We start from the raw sequence: 20,951 nt of genomic DNA on the forward strand, positions 1-20,951 counted from the left end.
TGTATTTCTGTGTGTATGTATGTGTGTGTGTGTGTGTGTGTGCGTGGAATTGGTGCTATCGGTCATGTGATAAAATTATTTTATTTTTGGTGGGTGGGGGTGGCAAGAGTTTGTGAAAAGAATGTTGGGACATTGCATTTTGTGACCGGTGAATCACACAAATTTATTTCGGCCCAGATCTTTAACATTATGCAGTGCGCCGTAAAGAGTGGATTTTGAAGGTTCACCCAACTCAGCCCTCTCCCCCCCCCCCCCNCCGCGCAGGAGGGAGACTAAAAGCTCTTTCACCACCTCATTTTCGTCAGTAATGATCATGGAGGATGTAGGGTCTTAGAGTACTCTTTCCGGTGCATTGATTTACTAAAAGACGATATCCAGATTATCAGACTAGACATCATCTTTCCTCTTCTCATCTTTCTACAAAGGGGAAAGTAAGGCGTAGACTATTCTTTTGTTCTTTTGCCTCCTCAATTTCACACGCATATATACATACATGCCTACATACAAGTAGACTTACACATACATAGTGACCATTACTACTACAAATCTTCCGGATATGACGGCCGAGCGGCCGGTGACATTGACTGGTGTTCTCTTTACAGATATGTGGAGAGAGCCGCTCTACGCGGTGAGCCGGACGCGTGAACGATTGGGACATATTGACTTTGCCATGGTGGTGCCCCCAATCCGGGCGTTCATCTACTACATGCTGTGTCCCTTTCTCTGCTACCCGATTGCTGCGCTATACCTTTGGGGGTACTACCGCTGTTTGCGGACAGTCGTCTATCCAAAGTCATACCGGCGGGAGCGGTACGCCTCACATGTAATGTACGGCGTGCAGAAACGTGTATACGATGCAAAACAAAGGAAACTGCATGAAACAAGTGTCAACGACGCGGAAGAGATTCAACACGCTCTTGAGGTCACCAACGGGGCTAGAAACCACTTTGTGGATGATCCCAGCACAAAGGGTGTGGCGTACTTCGTTGTTGAGCAGAAAATCATGCGGGCAGAAGCGATTTTTACGGGGGAGAATTGGGCCTGGGCGTTCATATCAGACAGTTGCAGGTTTCTCACTCCGGTTATTCTGGCGTACCTCTTTGTTCCGTCGTGTGGGCGACTAGGCATTGACTTGCGTTTGTGGGCACAAGGGCGTCTGCGTTGGTGGCAGCTGCGCCACCCTGTGCTGAACTTTTTCAAATCGTACCGTGATTACAACAACTCCATTAGGCGCATCAACATCACAAAGCCACCGCCAAAGGGGAAGAAGTCTTGGGCGAAGAATCTGTAGGCACATTGCACCTGGGCGGGTGAGTGAATGAGCGGTGAATGGCGGAACAAGCATGTGAGATTCCCCTTATGATATATATATATATATATATATCATAAGGCGCCTGTCGTTGTTATTATTGCTTTCGCATCTGTTGCTTCCCTTTCTCCAGACAGAAAAGATTTTTAGGGTCGCGTTAGCTCAATATGCGAACTGCTGCAGATTTCGTATCGTCACTACTGGTGGCACGAGATGAGGAGGAGCAGCGTCGCGAGGCTCGCAGGCGTCGGCGTGTCGACTTCATCGTCGCAGGCAACAAGGAACGCGCCTGCCGCAGCAAGGGGGAACTCGGCAGCGTCGTGCGGCGCAGTGCCAACACCATGTCGGTGGTGGAGCAGGAATTGCGGAACTCCCTGGGCGACATGGGTGTCTGGTGGGACATGATCAGCGAGAATGTTTTGGAAGAGAAACGCGAGTGTGAAAAAGCTGTGGATCTGCAAAAACAGCTGACTTCCATGTATCTCTCGGCTGCCATGAAGCGCGAGGTCGTCGAGCAGTCATCAGTTGTGGTAAACGATGAGCGCCGTTTGCAAGAGCTGGAGGAACTGTGTCGCGAAGAGGAACGCCATGCGAAGGAGGAAGCGGCAGAGCAAGCAATTGACAGTGTCCTCAACGCCGTTGACCGATGTATCGATTTTCTGGCGGAACATGCCCTCACCGAGAGCTGTAGGGGCACTCTTCTTACCGAGATTGCGCTGGACTGCTTCATTCCCAAGACCAACGAGACACCGCTCGCGGAGAGCGACCGCGCCAACATGACTTTTGCAAGACTCTTTGGGCTTCACCCCTTCCATCTGACGGGAACCCCATTTCTGCAGCTTCTTCACTGTATGTATGAGAAGATGAATCCGCCCCCCTCCTCCGTGAGTCGCTTTGACGTTTGTCGCAAGCCCTTGTTTCTGATCGACGGCCCCAAACTCAGCGGCAAGACAGTTGTCTCTCAACAAGTGGAGGAGCAGATTGCACTGCTGCACCTCTCGGATCGCGATTTGGTGAATAGGGCCCTGGAGGCGTATAGACGTGAGCGCAACAGTCTCCCGACACTCTTGACAGAGGAGGACAGTGACGCCCTTCCTTTTTTGATGGCCTACGAGGAGCGCAATGCGGAGGAGGAGGAGTTGGCATATCACAGCGACGCGCGTACGGTGCAGATTGTTGAGTCCTTTGTGCGACTTAGCCCGTGGGCGGCGGTTGGTAAAGTCATAGAAGCGGCCCTCCTCCGTGGTGAGTCTGTGAACCCGTCTGTCATTGTGCAGTTGATGCAGTTGCAAATGGAATGCCCTCCGGTGGGGTGCCACGGCCTTCTCTTTGACGGTGCCGTGGCGGGGACGGAGGAGCTGCGGTGTCTGCACCGCGCCATCTCGCAGAGCGTGCACGCATTCGAGGGGGAACTGCAGAATTGGCCGCCACTTCCCGCTGTAGCGATTGAAACGCCAGCAGTGGTAGCCGAGGGAGAAGAAAGGGAAAAGAAGAAGGAGGAAAAAAGGGAGAGCAAGAAGGAAGATGCAATGTCAGACCTGCTGCTAGTGCGGCGTGAGGTGCGACCTGACCGGCCGGTTGCGAAGGGCGAGGGCAAGTCACGACAGCTGAAGAAAGGTGTCGACATCAACGCGCTGCCGCCGCCAGTTCTGCCGGAAGTGACGCGGCCGGAACTGACAGCGGAGGAGACGGCCGCAATAGAATGCTGGGAGCAACGCGAGCGCACGCATCTTCTCTTTGTCGCGGTGGTGCACATCTGCTGTGGGACGCGTGAAATATTCAATCGTTTTGCTGGGCTGCGCATTGACAAGGAAACGGGTGAGCATTACCATATGGTCTTCCATCCACCACCGTCGGAGCGTGTGCCACATATTTCGAACCTTGACCGCACTAAAACTTCCACCGCACAACTGCACCGTGTTGTGCTCCATCAGCAGAGAAGCTGGGAAGCAATGCAGCGTTGGTTTATGTGCAAGAAAGGGGCCGATGCGATTGTGCACGAAGTGAACGGTGAGAGGCCGTTGGAGGACATTGTGGAGGATGTCAAGTGCATCCTCCAGGACGCTCAGAAGAAGTTCGATGCGGAGCTTCGTATGTATGATGCCGCGATGGCCGCCAAAGCAAGGCAGAAGGAAATCGCTGCCAACATTGCCGAACAAGAGGAACAGCGGGAAGCAGAGCGACGGCGCCTCATGGCGGTGTACTCAGAGTGTGGTGCGCCGATCCCACAGGAATTAGAGTTGCGGCCGTCGTCGGCGCCGTTTTACACAATGCCAGACGATATTCCGGAAGTATTCATGCGTGCCCTCGTTGCCTTCCGGGTGCGGTACGAGTACGCTTACAGCTGGTCGGGGATGGCGTTGGAGAAGCTGGTGAGCGTGCTGCTTGAACACCGCAGCATCGCGATGGGCATCTTCCACCGCTTCTGGAACCAGCCTGATGAGAAACAGGGGAAGCTGGATGCATTCGTGGCGAATTACAACCGCCTCCCACCTGCGCTGTTAGGACAGGTGTCGTGCAAAGAGGAACTGCACGTGCTGGTGGATCACCTCAAGGAGGAGCTTTTCCGTACGGTGGAGGCCACAGGAAAAGAGGCAGCGGCAAAGATTGAACTCATTATGAAGAAGGAGTCCTTCTTGGGCCCGTGGTGTGTTTCGGTGTGCAACGTTGGCATCGCGACAGTTCAAGTTGAGGTGGAGAGGTTCCTGACAACGCTGAACTTGGTAGCGATGTACTTTAGCGCCGTTGTGGGCGAGCCGTGCGTCTTCGAGGAGATGGAGTCGGAACTTGTCATTATGCGTTCCGTCGCGGAGAGCGCGCTGGAACAGACCAAAGGCAAGGAGAAGAAAACGACGAGCACCAAGAAGTCCCCACGCCTCGAAGAAGTAGTGGAAAAGACAGTCGAGGACATGTTTGCGGAGGCCACTGGGAAGCTCATCCACTCCATGACGAACTACGTTGAGAAGTTAGTGGGAAACATTGCAGCCTCGGCGAAGGCGCGCGAGAGCAGCAAGGCTTCCGCCGCCTTGGCCGACGAGGGGAAGCCAGCGCTGGTCCTCGTCAAGTGTCTCCCTTTCGCGGAAAGCGAACTAGACAAGGCACAGGAGCGAATTGCATGTATACGGCAGCTCTTCGCTCGACTGCTGCGTGAGGGGGAGGCGTACTCGGCACGCATGAAGGATGACATGCTGGCGCACACACGGGAGAAGCAGCTCAACCAGGCGGCTGCAGTGAACACGGTGGTGTATGCCGTGCGCAATGCTATTGAAGAGGAGCGCCCGCTCCCTGACATGCACTTGGGCCGCGAGACGTTCCACATGGCGCCTGCGGCAGGACGCGCACCGACGCACAGCGCCCCATCGCCACAGCGCCCGCAGGCCGTGAGACAGCCGCAGGAGCCGATGATCCACGCGACGCTTTCGGCCACGCGGCTGCACGATATGATCCGCGTGTTCCGCGTTGCTGCACCCGACTACGCGCTGAGCCACGCGGAGTTCTTCAACATTGTGTCTCCCACCGACTACGCCGGTGCCGCCACCAAGCATGGTCAGTTGAAGACGCTGCAGGAAGTATTTGATGCATTTGACCCGCACAGTTGTGGCTTCATTGACTGGCGTGAATTTGTCGTTCATCTGCTCCTGTGGTGCGCGCCTGTGCCGGAGATAGCATCATCAACAACAAAAGTCGAAGAAGACACAGCGTCGGGAGTCGAGAATTATTACATCGCGGAGTGCTCTGTCACGCACCTCCTTGAGACGCGGGCGGATCTTGGAATGGAGATGGTCACCGAAGAGGTCTTCTACGACGTCCCCTTTTTCTTCGACAAGTGTCTGCGTGACGACCGGCTTGAGGCGTACGTTCGGGCGTTGTGGATGACCTTCGCAGCGGATGACGGTCACCTCGACCCGCTGCCGCTTTTGGCGCTGCTGTGCGTCGACCGGCAACCGGTGCGTGGGGCGCAGAAGGCGTTCTACGTGTTGTCGCGCAGCCAGGAGGGTTCGCTTACACCAGTCGAGATGGACAAGGCCTTTCACGTGCGGGTGACAAATCCGCGCAACATGTGTCTGCCGGATGTTTTCTCACAGGAGAATATCGCGGCGCTGTATGACGGCGCGCCATTGCTGTCATTCAAGTCTGTCTGCGAGCGGGTGATGGGGCGTAACATGCTCAACAACACTGAGGCCTTTCGCCGCAAGTCTTTCATCACTGATGCGCTGCATGTAGAATGAAGAAATGTAATGGGAGAAAAAGATCTGTATAGGTATACAATGGCCTTGAAACAGAAGGACTGGATGCGTCTGTGAGGGTAGAATGGCAGAGATGAGGATGGAGCACGCGTTGCGTTGACCGCTTGCTTTGCTGTTTCTGTTTTTGTTCTTTGGTATAGCCTCGCTTTCTCTTCCTCCTCTTGGTGGTGGTTGTTTGAATGAATGCGTCTGTGTATGTAGATTGTCATTTAGCCCTCCTCATGTCTAGTAGGGACGGCAACGGCAGCAACAATGTCGGAGAAAGGCAAAAAGTGATGCGCCGCTTTGTTGGTGGGACAGTAGGCGGCATGATGCAGGCTCTCTGCAGCCATCCGTTCGACACCATAAAGTCGCGTGTACAACGCGGTGTCTTTCCGGGTGTTATCTCCTGTTGCCGTTGCACGTGGAGTGAGGAGGGTGTCCGTGGATTTTATCGCGGTTTGATGCCACCACTGCTGCTGGGCGGCGTGTACAATTCCATTCTCTTTAGCATCAACCAATTCGCACTGAATATATTGACACCTGAGGGACATGATGCGAAGACCCCCCTTCCCCTCTGGCGGACAGCACTCTCAGGGCAGCTAACGGCGCCACTCTACGTGCTCTGCATTACGCCCATGGAGAATGTGAAGGTGAAACTGCAGGTGCAACACGGCGATGGTGTCAAGGCAAAGTACACGGGGCCAATCAGCTGCATACGGTACATTCTGGCAAATGATGGAATGCGTGGATTCTTTTCAGGGTACGTGCCGACAGTTTTCTCACGTCTTGTGGGTCTCCCCTTTTATTTCTGTAGTTATCAAATGTGCAAGCACAAGTTGTGCAACTCTTCCATCGCGACGACACCAGCGGGGAGGGATGTTTCCGTGCCGATGCTAAGCGGGTGTGTAGCGGGCCTAATCTTCTGGCTGAGTAACTACCCCTTTGACTACATGAAGACTCAACTACAAGCGGATGAGGCGAGAAGAAGCATGTCGCAGGTGTGTATCGCCACGTACAAAAGAGGTGGGGTACGGGCCTTCTACAAAGGCCTCTCAGCATGCCTCCTTCGGGCTGTTCCCGCAAACGCCTCTGTGTGGGTGGGCGTTGAGTGGACAACACGGATGATGGAAGAGAAAGGGTTTTAAGGCACAATGTCTCTATTTTTTGTTGCTGCTTTGATTTGGCCTTGATTTGCTTCCCATTTTGATTCCGCGGTAGTTTTTTTATTGTGTGGCTCCTCGAGCTGTGACGTAAAGAGCGGTACCTAAATCTGGCATTGGTATGATACTCTAATGACTCCCAACTCAAGTTAGGATTCCTGCTGCTGTTGTTAGCTCGTTATTCTCAGCATCATCCTCTTCTCTCATCTCGGATCTCTACATTATATGGTAGCAATGTTGTGGGTGGACAAGTACCGCCCCAAGTCCCTGGAGGACGTTGAACTTTACCCAGAACTCACCGATGTGTTGAAGCGCCTTGCCGACTCACAGGACCTCCCCCATCTGTTGCTGTACGGCCCATCTGGCACGGGAAAGAAGACACGTGCCATGGCAGTATTGCATCACGTGTATGGTCCTTCTGTGTATTCACTTCGGCTAGAGCACAAGTCTGTGCAAGTGACAGACAGCAAGGTCGTTGACATCGCGACTCTAAGCTCTCCCAACCACATCGACATTAATCCCTCCGATGCTGGCAATTATGACCGCGTTATTGTGATGCAAATGATTCGGGAAATCGCACAGACCGTCTCATTGCAGTCAAACGCCTCCAGTGGTGTTAAGTACAAGGTGGTACTTCTCAACGAGGTGGATAAGATGGGACGCGCCGCGCAGCATGCCCTTCGCCGTACTATGGAGAAGTACATGTCGACATGTCGTTTGGTACTTATATGCAATTCCACTTCGCGTCTTATCGCACCGCTCCGCTCGCGCTGCCTAGCTGTCCGCGTGCCGTCGCACTCCAGGGAGAACTTGACACGAGTGATTGAAGCAGTATGCGAGCGGGAAAGCCGGACAGCGCCGTCGCCAGCGTTTATGGCCACCGTGGCGAGGCGTGCAGAGGGCAACCTGCGCCGTGCACTGCTGATGGTGGAGGCCGCCGCCATGATGCGGGTAGACATGGCGGGGAACGGCAACGACATCCCACAGCCCGACTGGCGCGTCTTCCTTGACGAGATTGCAAACGACATCGTCTCTGAACAAACACCAAAAAAGTTGCATGAAGTCCGTGGGAAGTTCTACGACCTGCTCGGTCAGTGTGTCTCTGGTGAAGTGATCTTGCGGGGACTTGTTGAGAATCTGCTCGCTGCCGTTGACCCGGCGCTCCGAAGGCCTGTCGTCGCCCTTGCGGCGCAGTACGATCACAACATGAAGCTTGGCACAAAGTCTATTCTCCACTTGGAGGCGTTTGCTGCTGGGGTAATGCAGCTTCAGAAGGGTGCGTAGCTGATCCATTTCGCTTTATAGACCTTCCATTAGGTTACATACGTGATTTGCCGCACTTCACCCTTGTTTTTTTTTTTGGTGATGCTACGCCCACTGTTGCGTGCTTGGCCGTCACTTCGGATCGAATGAAAAGTGCTGTCTCCTCGATCCACTTCATCTCTCACACTTTCCCCTTTTTGTATCTATTCAATTGTCAATACATGCGCATATGTGCTTATGCACGCACGCACCTTGAGAAGCTGTAGTAGTGGTATTCGCAAGGTCAGAGGACCATGTTCGGTCTCACCCGCCCTGCGCTCATTGCCCATTGGTTCTGTGGACACAAGTTCCGCCACCGCTTTATGCGTGACAAGCGTTTCCACCCTTCACTGCAGGCTTCCCACGACGCGAGAAACCGCTTCAGCAAGCGCAGACACTTCAAGACGAATAGGTGGAACTACCAGCAGGCGTACCGCGACATGCCGTGAGTGCCAGGGGATGAGTGAAGGGGGGCAAAAACGACTGAAAAAATCTTTCACGGGAGCGAAAGAGAAATATGTTTTGTGATGCTGACAGAAGAGAAAGGGGGGAATGCATGCTCATTACCAAGTACAGCCTCGCATATGTTCATCTATTTTTTGTTCTCTCTCTTTCTCTTTATTCTTTTTTGTTCTTTTTGTTTCGGTGTCCGCGCCTGTCAATTTTTCTGGGGGCCCCTGTTGCACATTAGTGCGGTGTTCCTCCCGCTTGCTTGGCTCCATGGAGGCGGCTGCACCGTGCGAGGAACGCCAAGCGGACCTGCGCGATGAATTGGATGCCAGTGTCGAGTGCGGGTCGGGATACATCTGTCTTTTCGGCCCACCGAGCAGCGGTAAAACGACGCTGCTTTTGCAGTACCTCACAGCACGTGAGCAGCACGTCCTTAGCATGGAAAAGTCGTTTCATCTCGAGTACGTGAGCGGCAGGGCGCTCGATGGCGACCCGCTGCAGCGACTGACGTGGCGCCTCCAGCCGCCCACGAAGCGGCGGCGCACAGAGTGCTCGCTGCTGCAGTTCGGGTCTCTGGTGCAATTGTGGCTGGGCTCCGCGCCGGAGGGCAGTGAGCTCCACTTGGTACTCGATGACGCCGACGTGTTGGAGGAGGACGCGGCCGACATCAACCACTGGCTCTCGGGGTGCCTTGTGGTGGGTTCACAGGAGCGCAGCCGTAGCATTGTCTGTCTCTGGATCGTCACACAAATGCCACTGCGGCTCTCAAACTGTTTCCGCTTCCACTTTGTGTCGAAACCTGACGCAGGGGTAGTGCGTAAATGGCTGGAGGGTCTCTTTGTAGCCAACCGTGCGCGGATTTCAGCCTACCCTGACTTGGATGTCCCGCACTTCACCCTGGAACAGACCCACACAGCGGTGCTGGACGCCGTCGCGTATTACACAACGCACCTGCCAATGCGAGCGAGTATTGTGGCGCAAGACCTGCGGCAGCTGCTGCAGCGCGTTTACCAGGTCCTGCCGCTTCTTGTGCCACACTATGCGGGTGGGCGGCCAAACGCCATGCACCACTCCGCTGCATGGGGAAGGCGACGGGAGTTTGCGGTGGCAGCGGAGCAGGGCGGTGACCCGCTGGTGGCAGCGCTGCGGCGAATCGGGTACTCGGCTATGTTGTGGACAGTGAGCGTGTTTTACTGCGGTGCTGTCCCAAAGTCGAAGCATGCGTTTGTGTTCAACGAACAGGGGTTGCAACAACGCACGAAATCGGCAGGAACAAACGCCACGTCGCATAAAGCCGCTGTTTTGTCTTCATCAGCGCATCTCGTGCACCTGCCACGCCTAATGTTGGTGTACAACGCCCTGCTGAGGATCTGCATCCACCACGTGGACCCACTGGAATTCGCACCAGCAGAGACGGCAGTGCAACACCACCAGACATTGCTCTCGTGGGGCCTTGTAGTTGCATCCTCGCACAATGTCAAGGCCTACCACTGCCACATTCCTGTCACGTCGGCAGTTGGATTGTCAAAGTTGCTGTCGCTGAGTCTCTATGACCTCATTCCTCGCTGATGTCTTGCTTCGTTGTGTAGTCGTTATCGCTGTCTTTTGGTTGTTGATGCTGTTGGTGAATGCTATTGCCACTACTCCTGATGCTACTGCTGCTGCTGCTTTTGATCCACGAGATGGCGCATTGGGCTTCTCAGGTTGAAACTCACTTCCCTCTTATTTTTTTTTGATTATTATTTTGTTTCTCTTGACAGTTGGCGCTGCGGTAGCAGTGAAGCAAAATGTCACTTAGTGGCGTCCTCCACCTCCAGTCTCATGACCGAAGGAGGATGTACTACTGGGTTGGGACGTTCTCCTGCGTCGTTGGATTTCTGTTGCTGATAGTTTTGCTGTTGAAGAATGTACTGCGTGACCAAAGGGTGGTGCCGTCTTTTATTGCAGGGTATTGCGCCATATTCGCCACCATTTTGTCACTGTTTCAAATACTCGAGCACCTGGTTTGCTTCTCCGACCCGGAGTGCCAGATGAAGGTGGTGCGTATCCTCTTCATGGTGCCCTTGTACGCCATGATCTCGTGGATATGCATCCTTGCCCCAAACGCTGCAGAGTATCTCAACCTAATTCGTGACGCTTATGAAAGTTACGCCATCTATGCCTTCTTCCAGCTAATGTTGGCTCTTATGGGAGGTGTGGACACAGTGTATCGGACTCTCATGTTGGAGGAGCGGCCACCGATACAGCATTTTTTCCCCTTCTGTTGGATGGAACCAGTGAAGGTGTCACCGACATTTGTGCGTAATTGTCGGTTGTGCCTCTTCCAGTTTATGGTGGTGAAGCCGCTCGTGACAATGGTTGTGATCATTCTAACAGCGAAGAATGAGATGGGTAGCATTTTAGATGTAAGTAAGGGTTCCTTCTGGACGACACTTGTGTATAACGCGTCGATCACGATAGCCTTTACTGCCCTGGTTTATTTTTACACAGGGTTGAAGGAATATATGGAGGGCACCAACGCCTTCATGAAATTCCTGTGCATTAAAGTGGTAGTTTTTCTCTCGTTCTGGCAGGGCATTCTTATTCAATTGCTGTCTGCGACGCACATGTTGCCCAGCTTCCAGTACTGGTCGGAGGACCGGGTGTCGGAGGGGCTCCAGGATCTGTTAATTTGCGTGGAGATGTTGTTCGTGGCCTTCGCGCACCGTTACTGCTTCGGCAGCGACGCCTACGCCCCCGCCAGCGTGGTAACGATGGAGGAAGGTGTGGAGGACGCGCTGGATCCGGAGGGGCCGGTGCCGGCGCAACTCCGTACCATCCCGCCAATTCGGTACAGCGTGGTGGCAAATCTCAAGTACACACTGAAGCACGAAGACATTATTCATGATCTGAAGGCGATCGTGCGTGACCGTTAGAATTCCTCGAAGACAAGAGAAGAATATAGCATGGGACCAGCAGATCCTATGAGCGTCTTTTGGTGTGAGAAGGCGCTGCCTGCGGTGAGCGTTTTACTTTGCTCCCCTCCCCACCCACTCCCGCTCTCTTCAGAATCAGTATAAGCATTCTGTCCAAAGTTTTCGTTTCTTTTATTGTTCGTCTTGTAGCTGGTGGCTGTGGTGATTCCGCCACTGTGCCTTTGCTATTTTCTCGTTCGTTTTTGTTTTTTTTATCTTGTGGTGCGGCTGACGGTAGTGTGGGGGTCGGGTAGGCCTGCATGGCACCCAAAAAGAAGTTGACGGATGTTCAGCTGCTGGACGAGAAGAGGCAGCAGTTGGAGTTGCTGCGGCGGCAGTGTCAGGCGGTAGAGCATCTTCTGATGTTAGCTAGCGAAGAGATACGTTGCGTGGATCACGAGAAGACCGTCCTGAAGAAGAGGCTCGCGGAGCTGCAGGAGCAGTGTGAGGCGGTGGAGCAAAAGACGGACGAGCAGGTTCGCATGATGCAGAATATGTCCACAACGTGCGAAGAGCAACTCCGACAACGACACAAAAACCTCGAGAAGACGGTGGCAGACGCGGAGCAAAACAACGCAGCGCAGCGCCACAAGATCGAGGAGACGCGGCGCGTGAAAGGGGAGGAGCTGCAGCGTCTTAAGGACGGAGTCGTGTCTCTTCGGCAGGAGTTGGAGGCGAAGGCGCTACAGTACGGAGTGCAGCTGCTAGATGTGCTCCTGGTACAGGAGTAGTCGCCGCGTGTTGATGTAAAGCAATGCGGCACAATGTGTCTCTGGTGCTCTTATGGCATGTTGTGTGGATCATGCAATAGTCGTGTCTTTGGCTGAAGCACCAGCGCCTTCTGTTTTCTTTTGTGCCTCCTTTCTCACCCGTGGGGTGGTGCGCGTTATGCGAATCAGTGGGTGAGTACACAAACACACACAAGCTGAAGATCAATCAAGGAAGCGACAGGGATATGGAGCGTGTGTTCGACGCGGCAGAGCTCCTCAAGTACAACGGTGAGGGCGGGGCGCCCATTTACATATCCGTCATGGGTATCGTGTACGACTGCAGCTCCGCTGCCGACTTCTACGGCCCCGGTGCGTCGTACCACGTCTTCGCCGGCAAAGACGTCTCGCGCTGCCTGGCGAAGATGCTCATCGACGACGCGGAAGCCAACGCCGACTGGCACAACCTCGCGGACGAGCACCGCAGCACGCTGGACGAGTGGGTGACGAAGTACCAGTCGAAGTACCCCGTCGTCGGCCGCCTCGCAACTGACGAGCGCTTTATCAAGCGCGGGGCCGCAATGGAGCCGTGACGCAAGCATGCACACACGCACAAACAATAAGCGACGGTGAGTCCTCTGTGAGTAGAACAATGGTGCGAGGGAAGGCAAGGAATGCGACATATAAGTGTGAGGCAGTATATATATACATATATATATATATATGTATATAAGGGCACCCCCCAAAAAAAAAGTATACCAAGCATGGATATGCTTCACATTTATGTTCGTTTTTGTCATGTTTTTTGCTTTTTTTTTACAAGTGCACCACATAAGTCATGTTAACTCACCACTGAGACGACAAAGCCGTTTTTTTTTTTCTTTCTGTTCATCAATCTATTTATGTTGCCCTTCACTCAGTGTCTCTACCTCCAATCGTATGTTGCGGCGCTCTGTGGGGGTATTGGTCCTCCAGCCAAGGCGCATTCCAGGACTGGCACGAGTAGGAGAAGGGGATATGACATGACAACTTGTATTTTTCTCTCTTTTTGCAGAGTTGATTCGCCAGTTCATCAGGGGTGCGCATGCGGATAGCACCTGGTGTGTGAAAGGGAACAGTATCACCTCTTTCGGTTATTTTTCTCTCTTTCTGTGCAACGAGGAGAAGAGGAAGAAGAAAACGAAAAAAAAAAAAAGACTGACGAAAAAGGTATTTGCTGAAATTATCAGCCTTGTACTATAGCCGAAGATTTGTGGTGTATGGAATGTTTTGATTTGTCTTTTTTTTCTCTTATCTCTTTCTCCTCCGTCTCCTTGTACTTTGTTGGCGCAGAGTCCCTGCAGGCGGGAGGTGCGAAGTTTAAGTATGGCGGTGGTGGCTGACAAGACGGTGGAGTTTCTGCTGCGCCACGACCCCGCAGGGGTTCCGCCGCGGCTCGAGTCACTCACAACAAACGCGTTCGAGCGTGTGCACTGGCGTGACGCCTTTGATGCGTTCCAGGCGGATGAACGGCTGGCGCTGTGGGAAACGAAGAGCGCGCTTGACGGCATCGACGAAGATGCGTACAGACAGGCCCGTGACGCGGTGTTTCCACTCGCCGTGAGCGGCAGTCAGGGCGCCTGCGCCTTCGGCAACCGCGCCGGCCATAAGCTCCGTGAGGCTATGGAAGCGGCGGGCGTGTGGGAGCACCTGCGCTGTCACGCAGACACGCGGCGGAGGTGCCTCGCCTTTGCCGACGTGTGCGGCGGCCCCGGTGCCTTCTCCCAGGCTCTCTTCGCCATGTGTCGACAGCACAAGCTGAAGCTGCGTGGTTTTGGCATGACGCTGCGCGGCGTGAAAGGGCTTGACTGGTACCCCAGCCTGCCGTCGAGGAGCTTCCTGCCGACCTATGGCGTCGACGGCACAGGTGACATCTTCCAGTTGGCTAACATTGAGGCTCTACGTTCGTTAACACTTGCGGAGGACCTGAAACTCGTGGTGGCCGACGGTGGCTTCAACATCCCATCGGACATCGCGAACTACCAGGAGACCATTTCCGGTAGAATTCTCTTTGGGCAATGGCTGGCCGCACTCAAGCTGCTTCGGCCCAGTGGTTGCTTCATTCTAAAGCTATTCGACACGTTTTCCCCGCTCCTGCGAGCCATGTTGTACCTCTCCACCTACCTATACGATCGCGTGCACGTGGTGAAGCCGCGTCACAGCCGTGTCGTGAATAGCGAGCGGTATTTGGTGTGTATTGGCTTCAAGGGTGTCTCACTGCCGTGGATGGNGTGGTGAAGCCGCGTCACAGCCGTGTCGTGAATAGCGAGCGGTATTTGGTGTGTATTGGCTTCAAGGGTGTCTCACTGCCGTGGATGGAGTACCTTGACCGGTGCTATCAGGAGGGCTTTGTCGACAACGATACCATCCCGTTGATAATGCCCACGGCGTGGGTGTTGGAGGATGAAACATTTAAAGGTGACATCGCGGAAATGAATGATGCGATCGCGTCAAGTCAGGTATCGGGCCTGAAAATGGTGCTCACGAAGATGCAGTCCACACCACCAGCTGCAGGTACAGAGGTGCAGCCTATGGATTGAGTGAAAGCACCGTTTTGTCAGCAGCAGAGTAGTGGAAGAGAAGAAGGTGGGCCGACACGCAGACATCGTGGGCTTCTACCACATCATGGGTGGCAAAGTTGATGTGTCAGGTGTTATTGTTACCGTCGTTTGTTATATTATTACTGTTATTCTTGTTCCCTTGATTTTGTTTTTTGAGTTTTCTTTTTTTTTTTTTCTATCCTTCCTATTTTTCCTCCTTATTCGTCTCTTGAATGCAATTCAGGTTTTATTGTTCTCCTTTCCGTACAATTATATTGTCATGGCACTGTCCCTTCAGTTGCACGCGGCGCTTCCCCGACGCAAGCTGCTGCTTGTGGTGATGGACGGTGTTGGCATCGGCCCAGGTGACGAGTATGACGCTGTCCACATGGCCAAAACACCCTTCATGGACACGCTCTGCAGCAACGCAAAACACTTCCGCTCCGTCTGCGCCCACGGCAGGGCAGTGGGCCTCCCCACTGATGCAGACATGGGCAACAGCGAGGTGGGCCACAACGCCCTTGGCGCCGGCCGCATCGCGTTGCAGGGCGCTTCGCTCGTCGATGACGCCATCAAAAGTGGCGAAATATTCACCAGTGACGNTGGCGCCGGCCGCATCGCGTTGCAGGGCGCTTCGCTCGTCGATGACGCCATCAAAAGTGGCGAAATATTCACCAGTGACGGTTACCGCTACCTTCACGGTGCTTTTTCGCAGCCCAACCGCACTCTTCACCTCATTGGTCTGCTGAGCGACGGTGGTGTGCACTCCCGCGACAACCAGTTATACGAGATCATAAACTACTCCAGCACCAGCGGAGCGAAGCGCATCCGTGTGCACGTGTTGTACGACGGCCGAGATGTACCGGACAAAAGCTCCTTCAAGTTCACCGAAGACCTAGAGGCGGTGCTCGCCAAGGCACGCGAAAAGGGTTGCGACGCCTGTATCGCGAGCGGTGGGGGCCGAATGTTCGTCACGATGGACCGCTACGAGGCGGACTGGTCCATTGTGGAGCGTGGCTGGAAAACGCAGGTGCTGGGCGAGGCGCGGCACTTCGCGTCGGCGACAGAGGCCATCACGAAGTTCCGCGAGGAAGACCCGAAGGTGACAGACCAGTATTACCCGCCGTTCGTCGTCGTCGACAAGAGTGGCAAGCCCATCGGTACCATCGAGGATGGCGACGCCGTGCTGTGCTTCAACTTCCGGGGCGACCGCGTGATTGAGATGTCGCGTGCCTTTGAAGACGAGGACTTTAACAAATTCGACCGTGTCCGCGTGCCCAAAGTCCGCTACGCCGGCATGATGCGCTACGACGGTGACCTTGGCATCCCCAACAACTTCCTTGTGCCACCACCGAAGCTCACGCGCACCAGTGAGGAGTACCTGATCGGCTCGGGCTGCCAAATCTTCGCCTGCTCCGAGACGCAGAAGTTTGGTCATGTGACATACTTCTGGAACGGCAACCGCAGCGGTAAGCTCAATGAGGAGCACGAGACATTCCTCGAGATCACCAGCGATCGCGTACAGTTCAACGAGAAGCCACTCATGAAGAGCAAAGAGATCACTGACGCCGCGATTGAGGCGTTGAAGAGTGGTAAGTACGATGTGGTACGCATCAACTTCCCCAACGGTGACATGGTCGGCCACACCGGCGACCTCGCGGCGACGATTGTCGGAGTCGAGGCGGTCGACACGTCGCTGAGGCGGCTGAAGGAGGCGGTCGACTCCGTCAATGGTGTGTTCCTCGTCACTGCAGACCATGGGAACTCCGACGACATGGCGCAGCGCGACAAGAAGGGCAAGCCGATGATCGGCCCCGACGGGAAGGCCCTCCCGCTCACGTCGCACACCCTTGCGCCGGTGCCGGTGTACATCGGTGGCGCTGGCCTCGACCCTCGGGTGCAGATGCGCACGGACCTTCCGAACGCTGGGCTCGCCAACGTGACGGCCACGTTCCTTAACTTGATGGGCTTCACTGCTCCGGAGGACTACGAGTCGTCGCTCATCGAGGTGGCCCACTAGGTCAATAGGCGTCCCGTTGGTTTCGTACCTTAAGGGCTCTAAGAGGCGGCAAAGTGAAACGTGGGCGTCAAAAGGGGAGCAATGTCGCTGTTTAAGAAGAAAAAAAATGTTTTTTTTTTTTTCTCTCTGCACAAGGACAGTTTGTGGAGAAAGAAAAGGGAATTGAAAAAGTGTTCGTTTCTCTGCGTGCGTGTGCGTGTGCGCAAATGTCTTAGTAAATTAAAAATGAGAGAGACAAGGAAACGTAGCTGTCCAGAATATAAATTACACTTCTAAAGCCGACGAACGAAGAAGATGAATGATGCCCGATTTCAAAGGGAATGTATCTTGAGAGAAAAAACGGTGTGTATATATATATTTATTTATATATACATACTTCAGGTTGGGTGCGTGTGAGAAAGAAGAAGAAGAACGCTGGGGTACAAGATCAGGCAGGATGCTCCCGCCACTACTACAGGCTCTGCACGCCCTTCAAACTATTCAATGCTCATTGATCTCTTGCTTTTTTTTGGGGGGGTTGTTTTTCTTTGCGTTCTGACTAGCAGGGTGCAGCCAGTGTTTGTGATGGGCGCTTCGTCAAAGGAGAATGCGGGGGCAGAGAAGGTTCCCTACAGCAACGTTGTGCGCGACGCACGACTTGCGGCGCAGCGTCATCGCTGGCGCATGCCCAAGGCGACTTATATGATGGTGCCGGTGGCCCTACTCTTCACTGTCGGTGGTTTTTATTTCACCTTTAGATGGGCTGATGAGAGGGCGAAGGAAGGGCCTTGCATCGACTGTAAGCGGCAGCAGGAGATCATGGAGGAGCTGTACGGCAAGAGGCCTACCGTACATAAGGGGTACAGAGTGTAGTGTTCCACGGTTTATCTTTTGTGTGGCTTCTCTTCTGCTATCCATTCTTTCCTACATGCATCCACGTTGTATCAATATCAATCATGACTTCATAGTGCTCTTATTTCTCTCATTAGTTTTTTTTCTGTGACTTGACGCCTGTCCACGCACAGATATATATATATATATATTTCGGCACGGGAGCATTGCGTGCGTAGAACATGAGCGACGCCCTCATTGTGCAGCTCGAGCAGGACTTCCGTGCGATCGAGCTGTCGGACCCGTCACTCGCGGACGGCTTTAAGGTGGTGTACGACCGTGAGGTGCCGTGCGAGCTGCGCGCGATGCGTGGCGGCGACGCAGGCTCCGGATCGCTAGAGGGCATGAAGGTGAAGGTGCTGTCCTTTGGTGACGACCACAGCCTTTCCGCCATGCGCGTCGAGCTCACGAGCGAGTCGGATCTCTTCTTCCACTACACGTGCATCATCAACCATGCCGGGTTCCTGCGGCTGCGTGAGCACCAGAGCCTCGTGTGCGACTTCCCCGACTTCTTGATGACACTCCTGAAGATGTTCAACCGCTGCATCCGCGAGCCGCAGCGGTTCTTGATGGTGCTCCTGCTAGACGAAAACGGGACGGCAAACATGGAGTTCGTAGAAAACCTCGAATATAAACTCGTCGGCGTACTGACGCTGCCGTTTCGTGCGTCTTCGCCGGAGGTAGTGCGGGAGCAGATTGGCTACCGCTACAGCGCTGTTCGCGCACGCCTGGCGCTGCTCACCGCGCAGCTGAAAAACTCGAATGTCGTTCTGAAGTCGCGGGAGTAGAGAAAGGTAAACGAGTCACACCACGAAACCAAAAGAAATTTGTGGCAGAAGAAAAGCGGAAGGAAGACAGGAAGAATGAAGAATGGGGTGAGGCGAAGACATCAGCGGAGGGGAAGGGGGAAAAAAGGGAAAGAGAGGCTTACCAACTAGGTGACTTACCCTCCGCCCTCTTCATGCATCTCTGTGTGTGTGTTTTTTTTATCGATGTACCGTGTTGTTAAGAGGATTGTGGTGTGGCGATGGAGGTGCGTGCATCTCCTCCCCTTTACTGGGGCGGCGTCATCAATGTGGTACTCTTGCGGTTCAGCCTCCTGACTTTTTTTCATTTTTTTTTTTCTTGATCCCTTCTCGCCTCGCTGCTCCTGTTGAAAGAGCATCTGTATAGATGCGGTGTTGCCCTGTGCTGCGCACCACGTCCGATCAAGCGACTCGCGCGCTGACGCTGCCCGCGCTGCTCGACACCGTCCGCCGCGACCCCGGCATGACGGCAGTGTACTACGCCAACCGCTACTTCGGCAAGGAGCGGCAGATGGAGGTGACGCGCGTGCTGTGGGGCGAGCTGAAGCTTTACGGTCAGGTGACAATCGACCGCATCGACGGACCGGAGGCACCGCCGCGGTGGTACCCAGTCTTCTCGATGCCGCGCAAGATCCACGCGATTCGGCGTCACCGTGCGGAGGAGGAGGACCTCAGCGTCCTACAGCACGACGCCGCCACGCTGTGCGGCACGCCGCCGACCCGCGAGGAGAGCGACGCAGCCGTATCGTTGGCAGCGTCGGCGGAGAACAGCATCATTGGCCTCGTGCAGGCAATGCCAGGACGCGACATACAATTCTACATCAGCGAGCTACCCGCAGTGATGCAGCCGTACGCCCCGATGGCGTTCCGGCGCCTCCGTGAGGCAGCCGTCATAATTAGGGAGCAGACGCCGCAAGGCACCTTTGTGTGGAGATGAACGCTTCGACGCCATGCCTATCACATGAGCCCCAATGCGAAGGAATGAAGTGAGTCGATCTTGTGTTCTTGAATACATTTATATATGTATATATATATATANATATATATATATATATATAGATGTCTGTGCGTGTGTGCGCATTTGTATTTCCTTCTTCCTTTTTTCCCGTCATTGCCGATCAGTGTGTCTAGCGTGGGGAAGCGGAAACGAGAGCAGGCGCAGCATGTTTGATGTCGAGCTAGGGGACGTGGGGGAGTTGGGCAGTTGCTCCGGTCGGCAATTTCGTTTTTTTGCGCGCTACCCGCCCTTCTTGCTGTACGCCGCAGCGGCTGCCCTCTTCGCGTACCTACTTTTTGGCCACAACAATGTTGCAAACGCGAATGCCATTGGTGGCGCGTCGCTGACGTGTTTTATTTTCGCCCGCACGCTTCGCGGCAGCCTGCAGTTTCTCTGGCGTGAGCGCGGGCGGTTGACGTTCGCGCGCGTGTCGGCGTTCACTGCGCTCCTGGCGCCAGTAGGGCTCAAGGGGCAGGGCGCCATCCACACGATCCTCGCCGACATCGTCCTCCTCCCGCTGTGTGTAGCGGTGTCGGCCTTCCNAGGGGCAGGGCGCCATCCACACGATCCTCGCCGACATCGTCCTCCTCCCGCTGTGTGTAGCGGTGTCGGCCTTCCACAGCGTTGGCGCCTTCGCACATTTGGGCTTCATCATCTACCCACACCATGCCACACGGTTGTGGGTGTTCGGCGTCATCCCAGTGTGCGGTTTGATTCTCACCGCCTTCCGCTGCGATGTGCTTCTACCCATGGAACGGACAAACATGCTTAATTTCGCGGATAAAAGGGCATTTTTCATTCGCATTATCGCCGTGTTGAGCACATGGATTTGCATTCCAACACTTTCCGTCGCGAGTACTGTACTGCCGTGTGATGGAGACAACATGAAGTTTGCTGTGGGCGAGGCATGTTTGTCGCCCTTTCATCGTTGGTGCCTTGGTATTGGGTACTTGCTGATCTTGTTACATTCCCTTCAACAGGATGTGGCGATAGGTTCCCTCACTGAGTGTGGGGATTCAACACACGATGAGCGGCGCTGCGACGGCTTCATGCTGCAGCTGATGATGTTTCATCGCTTTGCTTACGTTCTTATCGCAGTGTATGCCGATAGGCCGATTTGGTATGTTGTTGCTGCTGCTTTCTCTGCTCTCCTCCTCGTCAAGATATCGTCAACCCCTTTCGCTTCGGCCAGGGTTCTGGATGATTTGACAAGAGTGTCGTTGGTACTATGTCTATTAAGCTCTTCTTGCTGTTCGTTGACGGCTGTCGTGCGTGTTTCCTCCGCCGCTTGGGTTTGGCTCTGTGTGTGGCTTCTTGGTGGGTTTCTGCTGCTTTCCGCGTTTCTGAGTCGCTACGGACCGCATCTTTTTGAGAGTGGCAGTGACGTCTGGGTGTTTGACGTATAGAGGGGGAGGACCCGGGTGTCTCTTCTCTGATGGTGAGCCAAAAAAAAAGGGGCTCCTGGGCTTGGCTTTTTTTCTTGCTTTCGCACTTCTCTTTCATCTCCCTCTTTCCTTCAGTTCCTCTGTGTGTGCCTGTTGGTGCATCTGGTGCCGCTGCAACACGCA

At 54.3% G+C, this 20,951-nt stretch overlaps 16 protein-coding genes across 16 annotated transcripts; all 16 read left to right on the plus strand.

Moving 5' to 3' along the window:
• Positions 1 to 556: 556 nt before the first annotated feature.
• DQ04_00541110 (hypothetical protein) lies at positions 557 to 1,291 on the plus strand (the record flags this gene model as incomplete). The annotated part of the gene is made up of 1 exon (XM_009309211.1): positions 557 to 1,291. One exon carries the CDS (start codon positions 557 to 559, stop codon positions 1,289 to 1,291), a length of 735 nt encoding a protein of 244 aa, XP_009307486.1.
• Positions 1,292 to 1,476: 185 nt separating this feature from the next.
• DQ04_00541120 (cpc1/kpl2) lies at positions 1,477 to 5,538 on the plus strand (the record flags this gene model as incomplete). Its single annotated transcript, XM_009309212.1, has 1 exon — positions 1,477 to 5,538. The coding sequence occupies one exon, from the start codon at positions 1,477 to 1,479 to the stop codon at positions 5,536 to 5,538; it is 4,062 nt and encodes a 1,353-aa protein (XP_009307487.1).
• A 293-nt stretch (positions 5,539 to 5,831) lies between these two features.
• Positions 5,832 to 6,683, plus strand: DQ04_00541130 (putative mitochondrial carrier protein; the record flags this gene model as incomplete). The annotated part of the gene is made up of 1 exon (XM_009309213.1): positions 5,832 to 6,683. The coding sequence occupies one exon, from the start codon at positions 5,832 to 5,834 to the stop codon at positions 6,681 to 6,683; it is 852 nt and encodes a 283-aa protein (XP_009307488.1).
• Positions 6,684 to 6,923: 240 nt separating this feature from the next.
• DQ04_00541140 (replication factor C, subunit 5) lies at positions 6,924 to 7,982 on the plus strand (the record flags this gene model as incomplete). Its single annotated transcript, XM_009309214.1, has 1 exon — positions 6,924 to 7,982. One exon carries the CDS (start codon positions 6,924 to 6,926, stop codon positions 7,980 to 7,982), a length of 1,059 nt encoding a protein of 352 aa, XP_009307489.1.
• A 216-nt stretch (positions 7,983 to 8,198) lies between these two features.
• On the plus strand, positions 8,199 to 8,528 carry DQ04_00541150 (hypothetical protein; the record flags this gene model as incomplete). Its single annotated transcript, XM_009309215.1, has 1 exon — positions 8,199 to 8,528. One exon carries the CDS (start codon positions 8,199 to 8,201, stop codon positions 8,526 to 8,528), a length of 330 nt encoding a protein of 109 aa, XP_009307490.1.
• Positions 8,529 to 8,720: 192 nt separating this feature from the next.
• Positions 8,721 to 10,019, plus strand: DQ04_00541160 (hypothetical protein; the record flags this gene model as incomplete). The annotated part of the gene is made up of 1 exon (XM_009309216.1): positions 8,721 to 10,019. One exon carries the CDS (start codon positions 8,721 to 8,723, stop codon positions 10,017 to 10,019), a length of 1,299 nt encoding a protein of 432 aa, XP_009307491.1.
• A 218-nt stretch (positions 10,020 to 10,237) lies between these two features.
• DQ04_00541170 (f2o10.10 protein-like protein) lies at positions 10,238 to 11,365 on the plus strand (the record flags this gene model as incomplete). Its single annotated transcript, XM_009309217.1, has 1 exon — positions 10,238 to 11,365. The coding sequence occupies one exon, from the start codon at positions 10,238 to 10,240 to the stop codon at positions 11,363 to 11,365; it is 1,128 nt and encodes a 375-aa protein (XP_009307492.1).
• A 299-nt stretch (positions 11,366 to 11,664) lies between these two features.
• DQ04_00541180 (hypothetical protein) lies at positions 11,665 to 12,135 on the plus strand (the record flags this gene model as incomplete). Its single annotated transcript, XM_009309218.1, has 1 exon — positions 11,665 to 12,135. One exon carries the CDS (start codon positions 11,665 to 11,667, stop codon positions 12,133 to 12,135), a length of 471 nt encoding a protein of 156 aa, XP_009307493.1.
• A 224-nt stretch (positions 12,136 to 12,359) lies between these two features.
• Positions 12,360 to 12,704, plus strand: DQ04_00541190 (membrane-associated progesterone binding protein 2; the record flags this gene model as incomplete). Its single annotated transcript, XM_009309219.1, has 1 exon — positions 12,360 to 12,704. The coding sequence occupies one exon, from the start codon at positions 12,360 to 12,362 to the stop codon at positions 12,702 to 12,704; it is 345 nt and encodes a 114-aa protein (XP_009307494.1).
• Positions 12,705 to 13,476: 772 nt separating this feature from the next.
• On the plus strand, positions 13,477 to 14,388 carry DQ04_00541200 (methyltransferase; the record flags this gene model as incomplete). Its single annotated transcript, XM_009309220.1, has 1 exon — positions 13,477 to 14,388. One exon carries the CDS (start codon positions 13,477 to 13,479, stop codon positions 14,386 to 14,388), a length of 912 nt encoding a protein of 303 aa, XP_009307495.1.
• A 77-nt stretch (positions 14,389 to 14,465) lies between these two features.
• Positions 14,466 to 14,690, plus strand: DQ04_00541210 (putative methyltransferase; the record flags this gene model as incomplete). The annotated part of the gene is made up of 1 exon (XM_009309221.1): positions 14,466 to 14,690. The coding sequence occupies one exon, from the start codon at positions 14,466 to 14,468 to the stop codon at positions 14,688 to 14,690; it is 225 nt and encodes a 74-aa protein (XP_009307496.1).
• Positions 14,691 to 14,970: 280 nt separating this feature from the next.
• Positions 14,971 to 16,710, plus strand: DQ04_00541220 (2,3-bisphosphoglycerate-independent phosphoglycerate mutase; the record flags this gene model as incomplete). Its single annotated transcript, XM_009309222.1, has 1 exon — positions 14,971 to 16,710. The coding sequence occupies one exon, from the start codon at positions 14,971 to 14,973 to the stop codon at positions 16,708 to 16,710; it is 1,740 nt and encodes a 579-aa protein (XP_009307497.1).
• A 564-nt stretch (positions 16,711 to 17,274) lies between these two features.
• Positions 17,275 to 17,562, plus strand: DQ04_00541230 (hypothetical protein; the record flags this gene model as incomplete). Its single annotated transcript, XM_009309223.1, has 1 exon — positions 17,275 to 17,562. The coding sequence occupies one exon, from the start codon at positions 17,275 to 17,277 to the stop codon at positions 17,560 to 17,562; it is 288 nt and encodes a 95-aa protein (XP_009307498.1).
• A 200-nt stretch (positions 17,563 to 17,762) lies between these two features.
• DQ04_00541240 (hypothetical protein) lies at positions 17,763 to 18,368 on the plus strand (the record flags this gene model as incomplete). Its single annotated transcript, XM_009309224.1, has 1 exon — positions 17,763 to 18,368. One exon carries the CDS (start codon positions 17,763 to 17,765, stop codon positions 18,366 to 18,368), a length of 606 nt encoding a protein of 201 aa, XP_009307499.1.
• Positions 18,369 to 18,753: 385 nt separating this feature from the next.
• On the plus strand, positions 18,754 to 19,323 carry DQ04_00541250 (hypothetical protein; the record flags this gene model as incomplete). The annotated part of the gene is made up of 1 exon (XM_009309225.1): positions 18,754 to 19,323. The coding sequence occupies one exon, from the start codon at positions 18,754 to 18,756 to the stop codon at positions 19,321 to 19,323; it is 570 nt and encodes a 189-aa protein (XP_009307500.1).
• Positions 19,324 to 19,549: 226 nt separating this feature from the next.
• On the plus strand, positions 19,550 to 20,155 carry DQ04_00541260 (hypothetical protein; the record flags this gene model as incomplete). Its single annotated transcript, XM_009309226.1, has 1 exon — positions 19,550 to 20,155. One exon carries the CDS (start codon positions 19,550 to 19,552, stop codon positions 20,153 to 20,155), a length of 606 nt encoding a protein of 201 aa, XP_009307501.1.
• Between the last annotated feature and the right edge of the window lie 796 nt (positions 20,156 to 20,951).

Source organism: Trypanosoma grayi (genome assembly GCF_000691245.1).
Source record: "Trypanosoma grayi strain ANR4 Tgr_54_V1, whole genome shotgun sequence".
NCBI lineage: Eukaryota > Euglenozoa > Kinetoplastea > Trypanosomatida > Trypanosomatidae > Trypanosoma > Trypanosoma grayi.